A 23462-nucleotide genomic window follows, 5' to 3' on the forward strand; every position below is an offset into this window, starting at 1 on the left:
GGTAGTAGTACAGTAGATAGATCAATTCTCCAGTAGGATATGCTGCCCAGTCTATGTTTTATTCTGATAGTGGATTTAATGTTGAAGATCTGACTTTGCTTTAAAGATAAAAATTCAACATATTTTATACAAGGTTTGTCTATATAGAAATGTGGTTACCATGATGACATAATCCTGTGGTTGAAATTTCACCCTCAATGACCTTTTTCAAATCCAATGTATTTTCCACGTAGATTCCACGTCACAATGTCTTGACTAATTACGTTGAAACAACAATGATTCAACCAGTTTGTGCCTAGTGGGATGTTTCTCAGAAGTATGATTACTTCAGTTTCTGAATAGCTGTGTGTCTGGTAAGAAATATAATAGTTTAATACATTTCATGGTCAAGAACTTTCAATAACTCATATTGATCTTGTTTTGACTCAGATGAAGGCTACACATTATGTCATGTATGTCTGCATTGTGCAGTGTTTCTACTACAAAGAAAACACCATCTGAAAACACAGAACTATAATAACATAGTAGAGGAACCACTAAGAGCATTAGACATTACTCTCTAAAGACATGACGCAACACACTAGCAAACTCCAATAACAAGCTGTCCAACCAATAAGAGCTTTTCTCTCTACAGAGGAAACATAAAATAAATGTATGAAAACTAAAAAATGCAGTCTTTTAATGGGTTAATTTATGTTTTTGCTGTTGTGGTACAGTACACCAATATACCCCATTGCTGAAAATAAAACGTTCCCCTATGTCTTGATATAAATAAAATAGCATTTTACCCCGTGATTCAACAAAAGTGTGCAGTTTGTTATTGTAACAAATCAGTTTCCCAACATCTAAATTGACTTTCGGTTAGTTCTAGAAATAGTGTCCTCTTTTCCCTCCCTCTCTCACCTGCTACTGTCTGCCCCTCAGCCCATCAAAATGACAATGTAAAACGTGTCGCCTTTGGGCCACTACAGCCAATAGCCTTGTGTGCCTGGCCCAACCACCACGTTTTATGGCTTTATTGTGTCGCCTTTTATGTCCTCTCGTCGGGGTGGGAGGACAACAATTTAGAAAATTCACTGTAAATGTCTCCCTGTGTGCCTGAGAGAGAAAGGGTGTGTGGGTGCACTGTATGCACATATATCCGGATCAATTAGTCAGGGCACAACCCCTAAAGATGAAGTCAACACTTCCTCCCCCCGCATGTCCTCCGCTCCGCCGCCAATCCCAAAGCCTCCATGAAGAGGCAGGCCTTACGTCCCTTCACCTATCCTGAGCCACTTTGGGGAGGGCTTGCTTTGAATTATCATAGATGAAATAGATTGAATAAGAAGAACTCTACCTTTTTGCTCTGTCCCTCCCTATACCTCCTTTCATTTTCCCTCCCTCTCTCCCTCCCTCTTTCTCTCTCCTTTCTTTCTTTTCCACATTACCAGGGGGTGGTGTGTGATTGACGGATGGGAACGAATAATTTTTTTCGTAACCTAAGGCCATCCTCTGTGATTGGCTTGCCAGCTGACATCTCCAAACCTCGCTCGTCTTCTTTTTCCCCCCTTTAATATTGGGCCTGTGGATGAGGCATCTTGAGGGAGAAAAAAAAGTGGAGAGAAAAAGATATCTACCTTAGGAAAGAACCTCATAGAGAGGGAGGGAAGGAGAGGACGGGTAGGAGCGTGTGTGTGTGTGCGTTTGTATATGTGTGAGAGAGAGACACTTACTCTTCTAACTACTAGGAGACAGACACATTTTCCTGTCCAGACTCAAAGAAGGGGGAAAACAGGAGGAAGTTATTTTTTTGCTTGAATTTGATTTCAATTTCCCCCTCCCTCAACAATCAAGCTTTTCCTAAAGCTTCTCCTCCAGGAAGTCTGTTCTTCATTCCCAATTGGAAATTCTATGTACTGATCCATTTCCACTCTATCACCACAAGGCATACCTCATGGATTTGTACCTGATTGGATATATGATGTGTGTGTGGTTGTCCAGCTGGAGGGTGCTTGGAGGCTATCCCATCTGGTGGTGAGTACAATCTAGAGTTTCAGCATCAAATCTTAGAGCTGCTACATGGAGACTTTTGGTCAATTATCATTTTTAGAGGGCAGAATACATTGCACTTTCAGTTGACTGTGTGGAAAAATGTTCTTCAGCCCAGTCCAAAGAATTTAAACATCAAATACTGGTGTAACGGAAAAGGCTGGCTGTTCCTTTCCCCTCTACACTCAGGTCCATTTATCTTATTAGACAAATGTTGTGATGCTAAGGAGGTTGAAATTGTAGCATTAAACTTATTCAATCTCTATAGGGATTTTTGAAAGGAGCCTATGGATGGCTTGTCTAGGTAAATTGTCTCCGAATATTGGTGTTAGGCTGATAGGAGCTTTTCTAGATAGCGGTTGGAATCAGTGTAATTATTGGTTTGGATAATGTCTCCATCCTCCAAGGACAATGACAACATTGAACCGCTTCATGAAAACTCCCCAAATCCTTTTTTTTTAAAATATATATATATAGCCACAACCAATAGTTTGTGAATCCACATTTATATGGACTTAGTTTCTTTTGTTAAATAAACCTCTATTATTTGATATTTGGAGTCGTACGATCAGGACCTTTTAAGTCAGCGTCATTTTTGTTTGGTTTGCTATTGTGTGTCCCTATTCTACATTCAGGCCGCCGGCCCCCAATCATGCCGTGTAACTCTTCATTGTTAACTGAATGTTCTTTATTGGTTTGTTTCGAGGGAGCTTATCACAAACTGAAGTGTGTGCTGTTTAGTAGCATCAATGCTGTTTGAAATTACTAAAATCCCTGTCAGATAGACAGCATTTAGAAATTCTACAAATCAATGAAATCAACACATTTGTGAAAGACTGCCACAGTGTCTGATCTAATTTATAAATAATTGGTTTTAATACATTTTGGTCTGCTTAATATGAACATTAATTAAGCAAATACTTTTGTCATTCAATTAGTATTACAATATTACCGACGTTTCTGGGAGATTTGTCAGTGTCATGGGACAGTCAGGTTAGGCTCTGTACGGCTTTATGTGTCTTTGTTGAAATATTCCAGACCCTGTTTGGCACCCTGACATGAAATTTTGAGGTTCATCTCATTACAAATTCAGCTACATGCATCTGACCTCATAGGCCTCGCTCTTTTGTAACATAAAGCTTTTATTTTGGATATATTTGTGAGTAGGCGTATGACAAAGCTTCTTTGGCTCCCGACACAATACTTGTCAGAGCCAGTGCACTTTTAGTAGCCCGGTTAGCATGTGGTCCCACAGCAGTGCTGTCGAAACTGCCAGCATCTTCTGGTTTCATTTACAGAGAGGGGTGCTGCCAAACACACTGGCCAAAGGGCTGAAGTGTTAATGGAACAAGGACTTTACACCCACTCTCTGGGTTCAGCACCACACCACACACAACATGGATTCTCTGTCTGAATTACCTGCAGCTGTTCTTTGCTCAAGGAGCTTACATGACACTGGTGTAATGTTCAGCCCGGACAATGCGCCCCACCTTTGATTTGGATAACACATTTGAAGTGGAGGCGGGGGTGGAGAGGGAGAGGGAGAAAGATGAAATGGCCATGCATAGCTTCAGGTGACCGGGCAGATGCTGAGGAATGGATGTCATAGAGCGCTGTCACTGTCGTCATCCACGGTGTCGAGTACATCCAAGAGGGGACAAAACAACAAGATGGGTACGTGGTGTGTCAAGGGTGCGAAGTTTCAGCGAGCCAGGGCTCCTCTCAGCTTCTGTCTCAGGAGCGATGACTTGGTTATAAATTCTCCAGCCAAGTGGGGAAGGGAGGGGAGAAGGAGTTTTGACTGCTCAATGCCTGGCAGTCAGTCACACAATCACAAGGGGTGTCGAAAACAAAAGAGCATAAATAACTCTGGAAATGTGCATATGCATGGAGGAAGAGGTAGAGTGAAATAGCTGGCTAATGAGGAGGTTTGGAGAGGAGCTGGAACTGCCACGAAAATAGACCCCCTACAAGAATGTCACTTCAATTGACCCCCCTTGAAAATGCAAAAATGTTTGGTAGCTAGAAGAGCTTCATAAGAGAGAGAAAAATCATTATCTGGAAAGATTTAAAAGCAGATAAAAGATAGAACATTACAGTATGTTCCAAAAGGGCTTGGTAGAGCCATCTGATAAAGGTTTTGGCAGCCCGATGCCCATCTCTAATATAAATGTGAGGCTTTTGTTAAAATATGTGTTTTTTTTACTTTGTATCTCTTTTTCTCACCTCTTATGCTGTTCATAAATATAGAACATCTTTAAAATAAAAGTATTTTGGAAAAAATTGTGGCAAGTCCTGTACTGTTTCCATATGATCTCTCTAGGCCGTAGGTCAGGCTACAATACTGGGATGTATAATGCAGATAATATTTTCTCACAGAATTTTGCATTCCTGTATTCAAATCAAATAATGCAATAGTGCAGCACAACTAAAATAAAATAAGAAGTGATTGGAGAAAAAGGGTATTCTACACAAGCTTCTGTTTTCTACACTGTACCCACAATAGGCCTAAATGTTTGTCATCATGCTAGTATGATGACAACAGCAACTTAAAAAGATCTTGACAAATCATAAGTAGTTTAGGATGAGCCCATCACACATTAAAATACAGTCAACGATCAGTATATACACAGGTAATCCCTTAATGGAAGCGCTGAAGATAACCTGTCAGCCGGTTCAGCCATTTCTGTTTATATTCATATTATAAACAATGGCCATGATGAGTGAATGCCGACACTCCACATCACCCATACCTATGTTTTTAGCCATTAGAAACTCCTCAAATACCAACAGTGAAGGAACCAAGATTTGTGGTGTAGCCCCAGAACATCGCCGCAGAACCACTGAACATTTAAATCCAACTGACTATTATACTCTTAATCTTCTGGTAATCATGACCACTGTTCAGTTACAGAGGGGAACCAGAGAGAGGATGTAACTATGGAAACTGTATGTTACTATGTAAACTGACTGAGCTGTGGCTTTAGATTTTGATGCCGGAGTTTCTGGTGACTTCTGGTGAATTGCCATTTATAGCAGATCAGTGTAGCCTATGCTAGCACCAAAATAATAATCATGGATAGGTGCAGTGAAATGTGTTGGTTTACATGGTCAGTCATAGTAGTACAGCACCCCTGGAGTAAATTAGGATTAAGTGCCTTGCTCAATGGGTGCATAAACAGATTTTTCACTTTGTCCGCTTGGGTATTTAAACTAGCAACTGTTTGTTTACTGGCCCAACGCGCTAACTGCTAGGCTACCTGCCACGCTCCAACCTAGTGAGCATAATCACATCAGATTTGTGGAATCCACTTCCTGCAGGTCAGAGTAGAGATATGTGGAGCACGAAAACTATCTATTTTCTACAATTGTGACAGCCAAATACAAGACATAGGTCAATACCGCAGACATAGAACACAGGAAATTGCAGAAATATGATATGCTGTTAACATATCATACTGTACATTCCCATGTAACATATCATACATTCTGGTACTTCCCATGTCTCTTTGTAGTGAAAGCAAAGTTTTACCATAAGAAATAAAACATAAAGCGATTTCAGATTGAGGAAGAGAAAGTACGTAGAAGAAAGGTAGTGACATAGAGAATGTACCGAACAGGTATAGGTAGAGTGAGAGACATTTGTGAAATCGGAACACTTTTTCCCTTTCTGATATGTGGGTAGCAGAGTAAATGAAAAGTAAATCTTCTCTTGCCTACCCTACCCATCCCCTGTCCTGCCTTGTCATGGCCACCCCTGCCCTCTACGTGCTGGCCAACCCTTGTGGCTTAAATGGGGCTCTAGGGTCCATCTCTGGGTCTCAGGAATGTTATTATCTGATGTGACACCCCCCTTACCTCTCCACTCAACCCCCCTTTGGTAAAAGGATCACTATAATGATTCTCAGTGCGAGAAAATCCTCCGTCTGCAATCCTAGTGTGAAAAGATCAAGGATGTTCAGGCATTATATTGAACAGTGCAAAGGGAGGGGTGAGGGGAAAGAAAAGAGGAAAGCCCTAAAGAATGTGATTCTGTAGACCGGTAGGGTTCCATATCAATGGCAACGGCTGCCATATAAGCAGGGGTCAAAGACATCCCTAATGCCTGTGAGAAATATCTAAGGAGAGTGTAGTGACTTCGCCAGACAGAGATCTGTGCCATGTGATATGTTTCCCATTTGGTTAACCTCCATTCAGTACAGTAGATATTGGCCTAGCCTACATCACTTGAGCAGGTGGATGAGGTTCCCTATTTGTGCCCCAGTTTGGATTACAATGCGCTCTGTTTCCTTTGCCACAGTGGTAACTACGGGAGCTAGCTAACTGCTTGAATTGCAATCGATTTACGTTATCTAAGTGTATTCACATTCAGTTGATACAAAAGGAGCCTGACACCCTGACTGTCCAGCTCTACAAAACAAACCACTGGCATGACGTTATCCAGCCTAACCAGCCGGTTGGGAGAGAAGTTCAAAGGAGGCTGATAGTTCAAAGCAGTAAAGGAGATTCCTAATCTCAGCCCATCATCAAAGAACATGTGATGAACTACTCGTGTAGGAAATGACAAAGTCCCACAGTTCACGGCTATTACCTGCACTAAAACACAGGTCAGGACAGTTCCTCAAAGGAAAATAGGCCAAAACGCCCAGAGGCACAGGGGTCCTCAGGGGCAAACACGTGGACTGAGAGATAGAGAGAAGGAGAGAGAGAAGGAGAGAGAGAAGGAGAGAGAGAATGAGAGGGAAGGAACAAACACATTCACACTGAAACAGCAACACACACACTCACTCTCTCTCTCTCACACACACACACACACACACACACCTTATAAGCCTTCATTGGCCAGAATTGTTAGCTTCTGTAGCTCCTGTTTTCAAATCTGCTACTGGGCAGCAGCTAATTGTGAACAACAAGTAATCTTTAGACAACAAGCTACTTTTTTTAAGACACACTGCCTGGCTTGGTGTCTGGTGACGAAGAAGCATTGGTCACACCTGTGCACCCTAAATACAGGCTAGTCAAACCTCCCCAGGTTACATCCCTGGTCATCCCATTACCTAAGGAGGGAGGGAGGGAGGGAGGGAGGGAGGGAGGGAGGGAGGGAGGGAGAGAGGGAGGGAGGGAGAGAGGGAGGGAGGGAGGGAGGGAGGGAGGGAGGGATGGTGAGAGAAAGAGAGAGAGAGAGAGAGAGGGAGAGGGAGAGCAATTCAAAGGCAATATAAGCTACTACTCCATTGTATAAAAGCATAGCTTTGTAGAAATAATTTCACTGCAGGGTGAATAGGAGTTTTTGAGACAAAGAATGAAAAAAAATAGGGAAGCCGTATGCCGCTTGATCTAGGCCTACATCATACAAATATAATTACAACATACAGGTAAATACCCAAATAAAGGAAATGCCAACATAAAGTGTCCTAAAGGCCCAGTGCAGTACAAAATGTGATTTTCCTGTGTTTTATATATATTTCCACACTATGAGGTTGGACTAATACTGTGGAATTATTAAAATTATGATAATGCCCTTTAGTGTAAGATCTGTTTGAAAAGACCACTTGCAATTTCAGCCTGTTTTGGTGGGATGGAGTTTTGGCCTGCCTGGTGACATCACCAAGTGGTAAATTAGTTAATAGATCAATTAGAAAGAAAGTTCCAAACCTCTCTGCCAATAATGGCTCGTTTTCAGTTTTCCCCTCCCCACTCAGACCACTCCCAGACAGTCCTAGCAAAATTCTTGCTTGAGAAAGTTATCTTGCTAAGAAGCTATTTTTGTTGTTGACCATTTTAATTGAAAACAAATCACAGTAAGGTACATAATTGTTACCCAGAAATGATTTGATATTGAGATAAAAACGGCTGCATTGGGCCTTTAATAGGCTTTGGGCCACCATGAGCCAGAACAGCTTCAATGCACCTTGGCATAAATTCTACAAGTGTCAGGAACTTTATTGGAGGGATGCGACACCATTCTTCCTCAAGAAATTCCATCATTTGATGGTGGTGGAAAACGCTGTCAGGAGCGCTGCTCCAGAATCTCCCATAAGTGTTCAATTGGGTTAAGATCTGTTGACTGAGACTGCCATGGCACATGGTTTACATAGTTTTCATGCTCATCAAACCATTCAGCAAATCAGTCAGTATCTGGTGTGACCACCATTTTCCTCAGGCAACGTGACACATCTCCTTTGCATAGAGTTGATCAGGCTGTTGATTGTGGCCTGTGGAATGTTGTCCCACACTCCTCTTCAATGGCTGTGCGAAGTTGCTGGATATTGGCGGAAACTGGAATACATTGAGTTACACATTGATCCAGATCATCCCAAACTGCTCAATGGGTGACATGTCTGGTGAGTATGCAGGTCATGGAAGAACTGGGACATTTTCAGCTTCCAGGAATTGTGTACAGATCCTTGGGACATGGGGCCGTGCATTATCATGCTGAAACATGAGGTGATGGTGGCGGATGAAATGCACAACATTGGCACCTGTGTAATGATCATGCTGTTTAATCAGCTTCTTGATATACCACACCTGTCAGGTGGATGGAGTATCTTGGCAAAGGAGAAATGCTCACTAAGAGGGATGTAACACTTAACCCTAATTGCTCCTGTAAGTCGCTCTGGATAAGAGCGTCTGCTAAATGACTAAAATGTAAATGTAAACAAATTTGTGCACAAAATTTGAGAGAAATACGTTTTTTGTGCTTATGGAACATTTGTGGGATCTTTTATTTGAGCTCATGGAACATGGGACCAACACTTTACATGTTGCGTTTATATTTTTGTTCAGTATACTTTGTATTCCTCAATTACTCCAGTGTTTCCATTATTTTGGCAGTTACGTGTACATGTATGCATACCACAAGATTCCAGATAATTCAACAATAATATGCCATTTAGCAGACGCTTTTATCCAAAGCAACTTACAGTCACGTGTGCATACATTTTTACGTATGGGTGGTCCCAGGGATCGAACCCACTACCCTGGCGTTACAAGCACCATGCTCTACCAATTGAGCTACAGAGGACCACCTTAACAAGCGTTATGCCGTTGCTGAGTGGCAATCACCACTGTCTCACAATGATAGGAGAGGTAAAGCCAGGGCAGTCTCTGAATACTACTGGTTGGGAACAATCCTTTGGATGGTTCATACAAACACTTTCTAAATGTTTTGATCAAACTAGCCATGCTGTTTTCTTTCTGAACGGTTTCTGTTGTGTCTGTGCTCTGACACTGACATAGAGAGAGAGAAAGGACTAGCCATTGGGCACACCACGTAATTTCAAAGTGGATAATTGGGTAATATTTGGTTGAAACGTTGATCAATAAGATTACAAACTATATTCACCCACTCAAAAAGATTGTCAAAAGTTAGTTGAATTTCCAATGTGTTATCACCAATGGAAAAACAATGTCTGATTTTTGGTTTAGTTGTCACCCAAATGTATATCACTGGACATTGAACCATTTAAAAGCACAGCAAAGTTCAAATGGAAATACAATGTCGGATATTTTGTTTATTTATAGCCTACAACAGATGAATGTGTTATCACTGTCATTCATCTAAAAGTACATGGTGCAAGTGATCAATGCAGTTCAAGATTCTGCACAGATTATTACAGCAATTGTGGAGATCTCCACAGACCTGTGACGAGTGACGACCTATGTATGGATGCTATCTTGAACATTCACGCATTATATGATTACATAAGTAATGTATAGCTACAGTAACCTCAAACTGTGGCCATGGATGTTTTACTCATTTTAAAGTTGAATGTTACATTAGTTTGTCTTAACTTTAGGCTATATAATGTATTACAAAAGCAATATTGAATTGTGTTTGGTTGACAATGCAACCAAATATCAACATTTAAAGGTGCACTATGCAGAAATTGCTATGCCATTTCCTGGTTGCTAAAATTCTAATAGTTTGCCTAATTTCAGTTTATGTGACAAAACAAGCAAGTATAGTGTAGAGAATCATTGTACCATCTAAACCGCTGTGAAATATATTTTCCATAACCAAAAATATTGTATTTTCAGCTGTTTGAACCTGGTGTACAAAACCCAAAGTAAAAGACGCAAAAACAAAACTTAAGAATGTGAAGCATAGAAATAGCACACATAGAACATATCTACCGCTTCTTAGACTTGATTTCAATGAGAATGACAGATCTATAACACACATTTCTATGTGAATTTGGTCGGTCGCCCAAAAAGTCACATATTGCTGCTTTAAAGGAGACGTATCTACTGCTTGGATAGTTCCATCTGACCCACTTGCTTAATCCCATTCTTTAACTTTTATTTTTGGTTGAGTTGGAGACGTGAATCCAACATATAATTTGTTAACTTGTCAAAAGTTAAAAAGTCACATTGAATTTGGTTTGGTTGTCAGCAGAACCAAGTATTTTTTATCTCCTGCTTGGATAGTTCAATCTGTGCCACTGACTTAGCTTTAATTCCAGTTTGTCTACAATAAAATAATTAATATGTTGGATTCACATCTCCATCTCAACCAAAAATCTAAATTCATGAATAGGACTAAATCAAATCAAACTTTAAATGCGCTTCAAATAGTTTGATTTGATTTAGTTCTATTCTTTAACTTAGATTTTTGGTTGAGATGGAGACGTGAATCCAACATATAATTAATTTGTAGACAAACTGGAATTAAAGCTGGAGGCACAGATGTAACTATCCAAGCAGAAGATACATCTCCTTAAAATGTTGATACTGTATTTAGTTGCATTGACAACCAAACACAATATCACTAAATATCATTACATTTTAAAATCAACCAGAGCTTGAAACCCTAGGCCTATTGTATTGTCTATTGTTAGTTGAATTCTGGGTTGAATTGAAACAATAGCTGTTGATGACTTTGCAAATGCTATATAGCTAGGCCTAAATAGCATCATTGATGATATATAAGTGATAAAGTATGGTCACATTTAATTTGCTCTGTTAAACCTACCCTTTGGAAAGACTTCGATAGCAACAGTGAATCTATTTAGTTTTTAAGTGGCGATCTCTCAACAATAATTCTCATGATAGCACGTTGGTAATAGTCAGTGACAAGTATCATAGCTAAGCAGTGCTGGGCTTGGTTAAAACCAATGGGTAGCTGTAGATAGATAGATACATTCTCCAGTAGGTGCTGCCCAGGCTATTGTATTTTTTCTGACAGTGGATATAACGTTGAAGATCTGACGTTGTTTTAAAGGTAGAAATTCAACATAATTTATACAAGGTTTGTCTATGTTGAAATTTGTTACCATGATGACATAATCCTTTCGTTAAAATTTCACAGTCAAAACAACAATTGATTACTTTTTTCAAATCCAATGTATTTTCCACGTAGACTCCATATCACAATACGTTGTCAAATTACGTTGGAACAATGTTGATTCAACCAGTTTGTGCCCAGTGGGTACTTCCACTATGATTGGCACTGCTGCATTGTGTTGAACACAGTCAGTCAGAGAGTTCTGTCTGCTCCCCAGCGAACTGCAAGCCGCACTGCTCTCACTCACTCAGTGTCGCTTCCTGACAGGCAGGTTCACAAGTTTACACCCCAGCTCCATGTTCTCCTCTGTTCTGACTGCAGGGGCTCCCTGTCCCAGTTCTGCACTCACTCTCAAAGTGTCTAAGGAGGGAGAGCAAAGAGCGAGGGAAAGAGGGAGAAAGGGAAGGAGTAAGGAAGGGAAGAAGCCAAAAACAGGTTGAAACATTTTTCAGGAGTCCTGTCATTTTTTATCTGATCAGCCCAGAGCTGTTGGACTACAAATCAAAAGTGTACCAAAGAAAAAAGTTAACACAACAACACAGACAGGAGCTGTGCATTCCAGCCTCCGCCAGGAAAATTCCCATCCTGGGGGCAAAGCCGACAACTTTTCCGTGGCCCACTTACACTCTCTTCCGAGTGTCTTTGTCTCTCCTGTGGTGGGATTAAAATTGAGATTCCGATGGCAATGTTTTGGTGTGCATCCTGAGTGCATGATGCTTCATTTAGCAGAACCCCCCTGGCAAATCCGACAACTTTTGATGTCAACATATAGAGGTAGAATAAAGTTTGATAGCCCTTCATTGTAGCGTTCCTACACTCTAAAAAGTAAAGGTTCCTGGAGGATCCTTTAGAGGTTCTTCAAATTGAAACTGTGGGGAAACCCCTATAAGTTCTTCGAAGAACTCTTTAAAAGGGTTCTTCAAAGAACCCCTTTTAATGGATCCTCAAATAACCTTTTGAAGAACCTTTTGGGGTTTATTTTTTAACTATTCCCCCCTCCCCTATTTTTAGTAGTAGTAGTAGTAATACGCTTAACAATAACAACAATAACACAAGATTTTAGTTGTCAGTGTTTATTAGGATTTTAGTGGCAAAGCAGAATACAAATCCAAATATGAGGTAAACTCCCAGCAGAGCCCCAACTCCAATGGGTATATCCTCTGGCATGTTGATGTTAATGTGTTGATGTTCTCCGTATCCATAGCCAGAATGATTTTGCAGTGCATGATGATCGAACAGGTTTCCTGTTATATTCATCAGAGGTGTAGGGAGGGTGAAGTCTGTGAATCCCCAAAATAGTAATTATACAGATGATTAACAAAACATGCACCCAACAGTATTCATACCTTGGTTTTTGTGGTAAATGTGAATGAAAAATACTATTTTGATAATGGTTTTCATACACATACCTTGTCCATAATGTAGAGGCCTATGGGATTTTCATTGAAGAGGTAAGGGAGGAAGATGGTACATGTGATCTGCATAACATACCAATAGACATACCTTTGTATGCCTCTTCGTCTATAAACCTACAGACACAAAAGTGAGCAGTTCGGTCATCTGCACCCAATACAGCTAGCCTTCAACATATTCTTATAGTATACCTATTCTTAACTCTTTTGTTGATTGATATCCATTGAATTGTATCCATTTCTGTTTTAGAAAGATTTGCACTTATCTGAAAAGATAGATGGTATCATCATAAAACAATATCAATTTAGATCATATAAGGGACAAACCTTACCTTAAATTGAGGAGATCTTGACAGCCTGCACCTGCTGTACTTTCAAATTCAAATCCAAATGTTTCAGTTGGGCAGTTAGGTTCCTGCAAGAACCCCCACCAACTAATGAGGTTCCTCAATGAACCCCACCTCCTATGGGGTTCTTGGAAGAACCTTTTGGGGGCAATTTTCAGTGCCAAGAACCCTAAGGTTCTTCAAAGAACTTTGATGATCTTAGAAGAACCCTTTTTGAACCCCTAATTTTTAAAGTGTATAGACTGAAGAGTCTATGGACTTTCTATGGAGTCTGATTCTCATCTCTGTTTGATAAGACAACTATCGTATGCATATGGGACTGTAATGCTATGTGTACAAAAATGAACCGCATTAGCTGGATTTCATTAATTTAATTAATCGAATCAAACTTGTTCACACATGCACAAGAATGATTGGCATTCATCAACAACTATCCCTATGCCAACGTGTCGTTTTGAAATCTTCAATGAATCTCACTTCTTCTGTCCTACAACACCAATCTATCAGCAAGTCATAACAAATGGGTTACATTGTGTGTAGGGTAGATGCGACTGAGTGTTGTATGCAAACAAACAAGGTACACTCAGTCATCACATTGAAATGAAATGTTACGTGAGTCAAAAGGTTGTTATATCATCATCTGCCACATTTTCAGCAGGCTGTTCTCTGATATTTTATGTTTTATTAAGTAGCAAGTCAACACATTCAACAAGCAGCATTAGGCAGTGGCTGAGGCTACAACAAGCCTACTTATCGTACAGTAATTTTCACAGAACATAGAGTTGAATTTTGAGACAGCGATTGGGCCCTACAGCAAGGTTTTATTTTCAAAATGGGGCTTAGGTGGTTGGCGTGGAAAATGTTGCGGGCTCGGGAGAGGTGAAGGTCGAGTCATGCGTCCTCCGAAACATGACCCGCCAAACCGCACTCCTTAACACCTGCCCGCTTAACCCGGAAGCCAGCCGCACCAATGTGTAGGAGGAAACACATTTCAACTGATGACCGAAGTCAGCCTGCAGGCACCCTGCCCACCACAAGGAGTCGCTAGAGCGCGATGAGCCAAGTAAAGTCCCCCGGGCCAAACCCTCCCCTAACCCGGACGACTCTTGGCCAACTGTGCGCCGTCCTATGGGACTCCCGGTCACGGCCGGTTGTGACACAGCCCAGGATCGAACCCAGGTCTGTAGAGATGCCTCAAGCACTGCGATGCAGTGCCTTAGACCGCTGCGCCACTCGGGAGGCCACTGTATAACTTTTTGAGGATCTGAGGGCCCATGCCAAATCTTTTCAGCCTCCTGAGGGGGAAGAGGCATTGTTGTGCCCTTTTCACGACTGTGTTGGTGTGTGTGTGTACCATGATAGATCCTTAGTGATGTGGACACCGAGGAACTTCAAGCTCTCGACACACTCCACTACAGCCATGTCGATGCGAATGGGGTCATGCTCGCTGATGTTGAGGGAGAGGTTGTTGTCTCCTCCCTATAGGCTGTCTCATCATTGTCGGTGATCAGGCCTACCACCGTCGTGTCGTCGCCAAACTTAATGATGGTGTTGGAGTCATGCGCGGCCACGCAGTCGTGGATGAACAGGGAGTACACGACGGGACTAAGCACGCACCCTTCAGGGGCCCCCCGTGTTGAGGGTCAGCGTGGCGGATGTGTTGTTGCCTACCCTCACCACCTGGGGCCCATCAGGAAGTCCAGGATTCAGTTGCAGAGGGAGATGTTCAGTCCCAGGGTCCTTAGCTTAGTGATGAGCTTGGAGGGCACTATGGTGTTGAACGCTGAGCTATAGTCAATTAACAGAATTCTCACATAGGTGTTCCTCTTGTCCAGGTGAGAAAGGGCAGTGTGGAGTGCAATAGAGATTGAATCATCTGTGGATCTGTTGGGGCGGTATGCGAATTGGAGTGGGTCCAGGGTGTCAAAGCATTTCATGGCTACAGATGTGAGTGCTACAGGGTGATAGTCATTTAGACAGGTTACCTTGGCGTTCTTGGGCACAGGGACTATAGTGGTCACCTTGAAATGTGTAGGTATTACAGACTGGGTCAGGGAGAAGTTGAAAATGTAATTGAAGACACTTGCCAGCTGGTCAGCGCATGCTCTGAGTACGCGTCCTGGTAATCTGTCTGGCCCTGTAACCTGTTTAAAGGTCTTACATCGGCTACAGAGAGCGTGATCACACAGTTGTCAAGAAAAGCTGGTGTTGCTTGCCTCGAAGTGAGCATATAAGGCATTTAGCTGGTAGGCTCGCGTCACTGGGCAGCTCGCAGCTGGGTTTCCCTTTGTACACCGTGATAGTTTGCGAGCCCTGCCACATCCGACGAGCCTCAGAGCCTGTGTAGTAGGATTCGATCTTAGTCCTGTATAGAAGCTTTACCTCTTTGATAGATCGTCGGATGACTTATATTTCTTATAAGCGTCTCGATTAGTGTCCCATATCTTGAAAGCGGCAGCTCTAGCCTTTAGCTCAGTGCAGATGTTGCCTGTAATCCATGGCTTCTGGGGACGACGTCATCGATGCACTTATTAATGAAGCCGGTGACTGATGTCGTAAACTGTTCAATGCCATCGGATGAATCCCAAAACATATTCCAGTCTGTGCTAGCGAAACAGTCCTGTAGCTTAGCATTCGTTTCATCGGACCACTTCCATTTTGAGCGCGTCACTGGTACTTCCTGTTTGAGTTTTTGCTTGTAAGCAGGAATCAAGAGGATAGAGTTATGGTCAGATTTGCCAAATTGAGGGTGAGGGAGAGCTTGATATGTGTTTGTTTTTGTGTATTAAAGGTGATCTAGAGTTTCTTCGCCTCTAGTTGCACAGGTGACATGCTGGTAGAAATTAGAGACGGAGTTCAGTGTTCCTGCAGTAAAATCACCGGCCACTAGGGGCTATTTTATTGATTGCTTTTGGCCCTATACAGATTTTAGGTAGTAAATAGACAGCTATGAAAAATATAGATGAAAACTCTCTTGGTAAATTGTATGGTCCACACCTTATCATGAGGTATTCTAACTCAGGCGGAGCAGAACCTCGAGACTTCCTTAATGTTAAATATATGTTGTTAACAAAGAGACACACCTCCCCTCCTCTTCCTCCCGGACAAGCTAAACACCTTCTTCGCCCGCTTTGAGGATAACACAGTGCCATGGACGCGGCCCGCTCCCAAGGACTGTGGGCTCTCGTTCTCCGTGGCCGACGTGAGTAAGACATTTAAGGGTGTTAACCCTCGCAAGGCTGCCGGCCAAGACGGCATCCCTAGCCGCGTCCTCAGAGCATGCGCAGACCAGCTGGCTGGAGTGTTTACGGACATATTCAATCTCTCCCTATCCCAGTCTGCTGTCCCCACTTGTTTCAATATGTCCACCATTGTTCCTGTACCAAGAAAGCAAAGGTAACTGAATTAAATGACTATCGCCCCATAGCACTCACTTCTGTCATCATGAAGTGCTTTGAGATGCTAGTTAAGGATCATATCACCTCCACCTTACCTGACACCCTAGACCCACTTCAATTTGCATACCGCCCCAATAGATCCACAGACGATGCAGTCGCCATCACACTTCACACTGCCCTATCCTATCTGGACAAGAGGAATACCTATGTAAGAATGCTGTTCATAGACTATAGCTCAGCCTTCAACACCATAGTACCCTCCTCCAAGCTCATCATTAAGCTTGGGGCCCTGGGTCTGAACCCTGTCCTGTGCAACTGGGTCCTGGACTTCCTGACGGGCAGCCCCCAGGTGGTAAAGGTAGGAAACAACACCTCCACCATGCTGATCCTCAACACAGGGGCCCTACAAGGGTGTGTGCTCAGCATCCTCCTGTACTCCCTGTTCACCCATGACTGCGTGGCCACGCACGCATCCAACTCAATCATCAAGTTTGCAGACGACACAACAGTAGTAGGCTTGATTACCAACAATGACGAGACAGCCTACAGGGAGGAGGTGAGGGACCTGGTGGAGTGGTGCCAGGAAAATAACCTCTCCCTCAATGTCAACAAAACAAAGGAACTGATTGTGGACTTCAGGAGACAGCAGAGGGAGCACGCCCCTATCCACATCGATGGGACCGCAGCGGAGCAGGTGAAAAGCTTCAAGTTCCTCGGCGTACACATCACTGACAATCTGAAATGGTCCACCCACACAGACAGTGTGGTGAAGAAGGCGCAACAGCGCCTCTTCAACCTCAGGAGGCTGAAGAAATGTGGCTTGGCCCCTAAGACCCTCACAATTTACAGATGCACAATTGAGAGCATCGTGTCGGGCTGTATCACCGCCTGGTACGGCAACTGCACCGCCCGCAACCGCAGGGCTCTCCAGACGGTGGTGCGGTCTGCCCAACACATCACCGGGGGCACACTGCCTGCCCTCCAGGACACCTATCTCAAGGCCATCAGACTGTTAAATAGACATCACTAGCCGGCTACCACCCAGTTACTCAACCCTGCACCTTAGAGGCTGCTGCCCTATGTACATAGACATGGAATCACTGGTCACTTTAATAATGGAACTCTAGTCACTTTAATAATGTTTACATACTGTTTTCGTCATTTAATATGTACAGTTGAAGTCGAAGTTTACATACACTTAGGTTGGAATCATTAAAACTCGTTTTTCAACCACTCCACAAATTTCTTGTTAACAAACTATAGTTTTGGCAAGTCGGTTAGGACATCTACTTTGCGCATGACACAATTCATTTTTCCAACAATTGTTTACAGACAGATTATTTCACTTATAATTCACTTTATCACAATTCCAGTGGGTCAGAAGTTTACATACACTAAGTTGACTGTGCCTTTAGCTTGGAACAGCTTGGAAAATTCCAGAAAATTATGTCATGGCTTTAGAAGCTTCTGATAGGCTAATTGATATAATTTGAGTCAATTGGAGGTGTACCTGTGGATGTATTTCAAGGCCTACCTTCAAACTCAGTGCCTCTTTGCTTGACATCATGGGAAAATCTAAAGAAATCAGCCAAGACCTCAGCAAAAACATTGTAGACCTCCACAAGTCTGGTTCATCCTTGGAAGCAATTTCCAAATGCCTGAAGGTACCACGTTCAACTGTACAAACAATAGTATGCAAGTATAAACACCATGGGACCACGCAGCCGTCATACCGCTCAGGAAGGAGACGCGTTCTGTCCTAGAGATGAACGTACTTTGGTGCGAAAAGTGCAAATCAATCCCAGAACAACAGCAAAGGACCTTGTGAAGATGCTGGAGGAAACAGGTACAAAACAGCTATATCCACAGTAAAACGAGTCCTATATCGACATAACCTGAAAGGCCGATCAGCAAAGAAGAAGCCACTGCTCCAAAACCGCCATAAAAAAGCCAGACTACAGTTTGCAACTGCACATGTGGACAAAGATCATACTTTTTGGAGAAATGTCCTCTGGTATGATGAAACAAAAATAGAACTGTTTGGCCATAATGACCATTGTTATGTTTGGAGGAAAAAGGGGGTGCTTGCAAGCCGAAGAACACAATCCCAACCGTGAAGCACGGGGGTGGCAACATCATGCTGTGGGGGTGCTTTGCTGATGGAGGGACTGGTGCACTTCACAAAATAGATGACATCATGAGGAAGGGAAATTATGTGGATATATTGAAGCAACATCTCAAGACATCAGTCAGGAAGTTAAAGCTTGGTCGCAAATGGGTCTTCCAAATGGACAATGACCCCAAGCATACTTCAAAAGTTGTGGCAAAATGGCTTAAGGACAACAAAGTCAAGGTATTGGAGTGGCCATCACAAAGCCCTGACCTCAATCCTATAGAAAATGTGTGGGCAGAACTGAAAAAGCATGTGCGAGCAAGGAGGCCTACAAACCTGACTCAGTTACACCAGCTCTGTCAGGAGGAATGGGCCAAAATTCACCCAACTTATTGTGGGAAGCTTGTGGAAGGTTACCTGAAACGTTTGACCCAAGTTAAACAATTTAAAGGCAATGCTACCAAATACTAATTGAGTGTATGTAAAATTCTGACCCACTGGGAATGTGATGAAAGAAAAGCAGAAATAAATAATTCTCTCTACTATTATTCTGACATTTCACATTATTAAAATAAACTGGTGATCCTAACTGAGCTAAGACAGGGAATTTTTACTAGGATTAAATGTCAAGAATTGTGAAAAACTGATTTTAAATGTATTTGGCTAAGGTGTCTGTAAACTTCCGACTTCAACTGTATATACTGTATTCTACTGTATTCTAGTCAATGCCACTCCGACATTGCTCGTCCTAATATTATATATTTCTTAATTCCATTGTTTTACTTTTAGATTTGTGTGTATTGTTGTGAATTGTTACATACTACTGCACTGTTGGAGATACGAACACAAGCATTTCGCTACACCCGCAGTAAAATCTGCTAAATATGTGTATGTGACCAATACAATTTGATTTGAATGACAAAGTGAAAACTTGTTTTTAGAAATGTTTGCAAATGTATTGAAAATGAAATACAGAAATATCTAATTTACACCCGAATCAATGCTTTGTAGAAGCACCTTTGGCAGCGATTACAGCTGTGAGTCTTTCTGGGTATGTCTCTAAGAGCTTTCCACACCTGGATTGTGCAACATTTGCCCATTATTCTTATTGAAATTCTTCAGGCTCTGTCAAATTTGTTGATCATCATTGCTAGACAACCATTTGCAGGTCTTGCCATAGATTTTCAAGCAAAAGTCAAAACTGTAACTCGGCCACTCAGGAACATTCACTGTCTTCTTGGTAAGCAACTCCAGTGTAGATTTGGCATTGTGTTTTAGGTTATTGTCCTGCTGAAAGGTGAATTCATCTCCCAGTGTCTGATGGAAAGCAGACTGAGCCAGGTTTTCCTCTAGGATTTTGCCTGGGTTTTTTTTTATCCTGAAAAACTCACCAGTCCTTAACGATTACAAGCATACCAATAACAATATGCAGACACTACTATGCTTGAAAATATGGAGAGTGGTATTCAGTAATGTGTTGTATTGGATTTGCCCCAAACAACTTTTTATCCTGAATACAAAGTAATAATTGCTTTGCCATATTTTTTGCAGTATTACTTTAGTGCCTTGTTGCAAACAGGATGCATATTTTGGAATATTTGTATTCTGTACAGGCTTCCTTCTTTTCACTCTGTCAATTAGGTCAGTATTGTGGGGTAACTACAATGTTGTTGATCCATCCTCAGTTTTCCCCTATCATAGCCATTAAACTCTGTAACTGTTTTAAAGTCACCATTGGCCTCATGGTGGAATCCCTGAGCAGTTTCCTTCCTCTCTGGTAAATTAGTTAGGAAGAACGCTTGTATCTTTGTAGTGACTGGGTGTATTGATACACCATCCCAAGTGTAATTAATAACTTCACCATGCTCAAGGGGATATTCAATGTCTGCTTTTTTATATTTACCCATCAACCAATCGGTGCCCTTCTTTGCGAGGCATTGGAAAACCTCCCTGGTCTTTGTGGTTGAATCTCTGTTTGAAATTCAGTGCTCGACTGAGGAACCTTACAGATAATTGTATGTGTGGGGTACAGAGATGAAGTCAGTTCATGCAACTTCTTATGTGACTTGTTAAACACATTTTTACTCCTGAACTTATTTAGGCTAAATGTGATAGTCATAGTTCTACAGTCAGTGTCTATATTTTAGTTACTACAGTAGGCTACAATTTCAGTGTCCAAATATTTATTTTTAGTTCCGAATTAGCAGGGGAAGCTGCCATGCAATTTCCATAGACAAACATTGGCAATAGAATGGCCCGTACTGAAGAGCTCAGTGACTTTCAACGTGGCACCGTCATAGGACGCCACCTTTCCATCAAGTCAGTTTGTCAAATTTCTGCCCTGCTAGAGCTGCCCCGGTCAACCGTAAGTGCTGTTATTGTGAAGTGGAAACGTCTAGGATCAACAACAGCTCAGTCACGAAGTGGTAGGCCACACAAGCTCACAGAACGGGACCGCCGAGTGCTGAAGCGCTTAGCACGTAAAAATCATCTGTCCTCGGTTGCAACACTCACTACCGAGTTCCAAACTGCCTCTGGAAGCAACGTCAGCACGACAAGACCTGTTCGTCGGGAGCTTCATGAAATGGGTTTCCATTGCCGAGCAGCCACACTCAAGCCTAAGATCACCATGCGCAATGCCAAGCATCGGCTGGAGTGGTGTAAAGCTCGCTGCCATTGGACTCTGGAGCAGTAGAAACGCGTTCTCTGGAGTGATGAATCACGCTTCACCATCTAGCAGTTCGACGGACGAATCTGGGTTTGGCGGATGACAAGAGAACTCTACCTGCCCCATAGTGCCAACTGTAAAGTTTGGTGGAGGAGGTATAATGGTTCGGGCTAGGCCCCTTAGTTCCGATGAAGGGAAATCTTAACGTTACGGCAATGACATTCTAGACGATTCTGTGCTTCCAACTTTGTGGCAAAGGTTTGGTAAAATACCTTTCCTGTTTCAGCATGACAAGGCCCCCGTGCACAAAAGTGAGGTCCATACAGAAATGGTTTGTCCAGATCGGTGTAGAAGAACTTGACTGGCCTGCACAGAACCCTGACCTCAACCCCATCAAACACCTTTGGATTGAATTTGAACGCCGACTGCGAGCCAGGCCTAATCGTCCAACATCAGTGCCCAACCTCACTAATGCTCTTGTGGCTGAATGGAAGCAAGTCCCCACAGCAATGTTCCAACATCTAGTAGAAAGCCTTCCCAGAAGAGTGGAGGCTGTTATAGCTGCAAAGGGGGGGCCAACTCCAAATTAATGCCCATGATTTTGGAATGAGATGTTCGACGAGCAGGTGTCCATATACTTTTGTAAGTTATGATGAACTTCACAAAGTGGTGAAAGTGCAAGGTAATGAGCTTGATGCTCTTTTCCAATAAATATAGAGGGTCTTATTCTGGTGACATGATCATCTATGCTTGGCTGTTTGACAAATACAAATAATCTCGCTCTTTTGTTCATAATAATCTCAGGCTATACCCGCACTGTATCTGCATTATCTTTTCTACATACATTATATCTGGTTTTAGTCATTTAAGTTTACACACACAAAAGGAATACCATCCCAAAAATTACAAACAAATATAATTGGCCTTAGGGGAGAATGGGGTAAGTTGAGTCTTTTTTGCATTCAGCATCACTACACCATTGGAAATATAGTGGTCTTTTCGCACAACTTACCCCGGGTATGGGGTAAATTGAGCATAGGGACTGGGTAAATTGAGCTGTCTTGGGGTAAGTGGGTGATGGTGTCCTGTGACAGTGGGTGATGGCAGTGGGTAGGTCAAAGTTTAATTCATGAAATTGGGGTGTGTTATATTGTATATATATACTGATATAGATCTCTTTGTTCAATATCAATTACCCTTCCATTTCTTGACCAGTTGTCTGGTGTAGGGATTTTGTTTTGATGTGCCATTTTGTAGGCAAGTTCTCTGCATTTGAGGCTACTAAGCCCATGAAACTCGTCCGCACGATTCTTGATATGTTTAGCAAACTCAAGACTCCATATCATCAGATAAGACTGCTACTCTATCATAGCCTCTCTTTCGCACAGGTACATTTTTGTTTTCTTTTTTGTCAATGTACCTCTTCAGTGTCATTCAGTCTATTTCTTCATCCCTTGCAGCTGCTCGAATGGACTCACTTCCTTGCCTGCCCTCTTAAGAACCTCAAGGGGGGCTAGACCCCTGCTTGTTTTACGTTTGAATACATGCGGCATGATGATGTCTGCTCTGTAACAATAAAAAGGCACTATCTTGAGGTCATATGCGTGACACAATGCAAATATACTGTGCATAAAACTGACAAAACTTACCCCAAGGCAAACATTTTGACTATATTAGCCCACACAGCTACAGGGATGAACATTCTTGCTAGGTTTAGGATATCATATTGTAGTGTACAGAGACCCCAACTGATGTATAAAACAATCTTAAAACGATCTACTTTGGTTTAGACACAAGCATCATTAATATTGTAACACAATACATGTATTTGACTTTGTGAAAATCTGTTTTTTGGACCTAACTTACTTACCACTTTTTCCAAGTTGTTTGTTCCTAACAGGCTCTTCCTAAATATTTGGTCACCTGATTCATTTTGTGTATGGTTTCCTAGAAACAAGGGGTGGCTCAACTAACCCTTTGGCTTAATTTACCCCACTCTCCCCTACTTTTCTATGCAGAAAAAACCCTGTCTTAGTTACTGTACATGTTATCTTGCCATGTGTGCACCTACAGTAAATGCATGGCATGATAGTGAGGCCTTTGAGTACAATAGCAACAGAGCCATCCCCTCTGCCGCCCTCCTGCTTTGCTCGCGCCCGCGCCCGTGCACACACACCACCCTACTTTCCATGGAGCTCTGAAACAGT

General features: G+C 42.3%; 1 protein-coding gene across 1 annotated transcript in view; it reads left to right on the top strand.

Moving 5' to 3' along the window:
- Positions 1 to 1379: 1379 nt before the first annotated feature.
- The window catches only part of LOC121547287 (proto-oncogene Wnt-3), a 37149-nt gene continuing 15066 nt past the window's right edge, over positions 1380 to 23462 (top strand). The window contains exon 1 of the mRNA XM_041858465.2: positions 1380 to 2016. Coding sequence (XP_041714399.1) covers positions 1937 to 2016 — 80 coding nt within the window. The 5' untranslated portion in view covers positions 1380 to 1936. The remainder of the gene's footprint in view (positions 2017 to 23462) is intronic.

The sequence above is a fragment of the Coregonus clupeaformis genome, chromosome 31 (assembly GCF_020615455.1).
Source record: "Coregonus clupeaformis isolate EN_2021a chromosome 31, ASM2061545v1, whole genome shotgun sequence".
NCBI classification, from domain to species: Eukaryota; Metazoa; Chordata; class Actinopteri; order Salmoniformes; family Salmonidae; genus Coregonus; species Coregonus clupeaformis.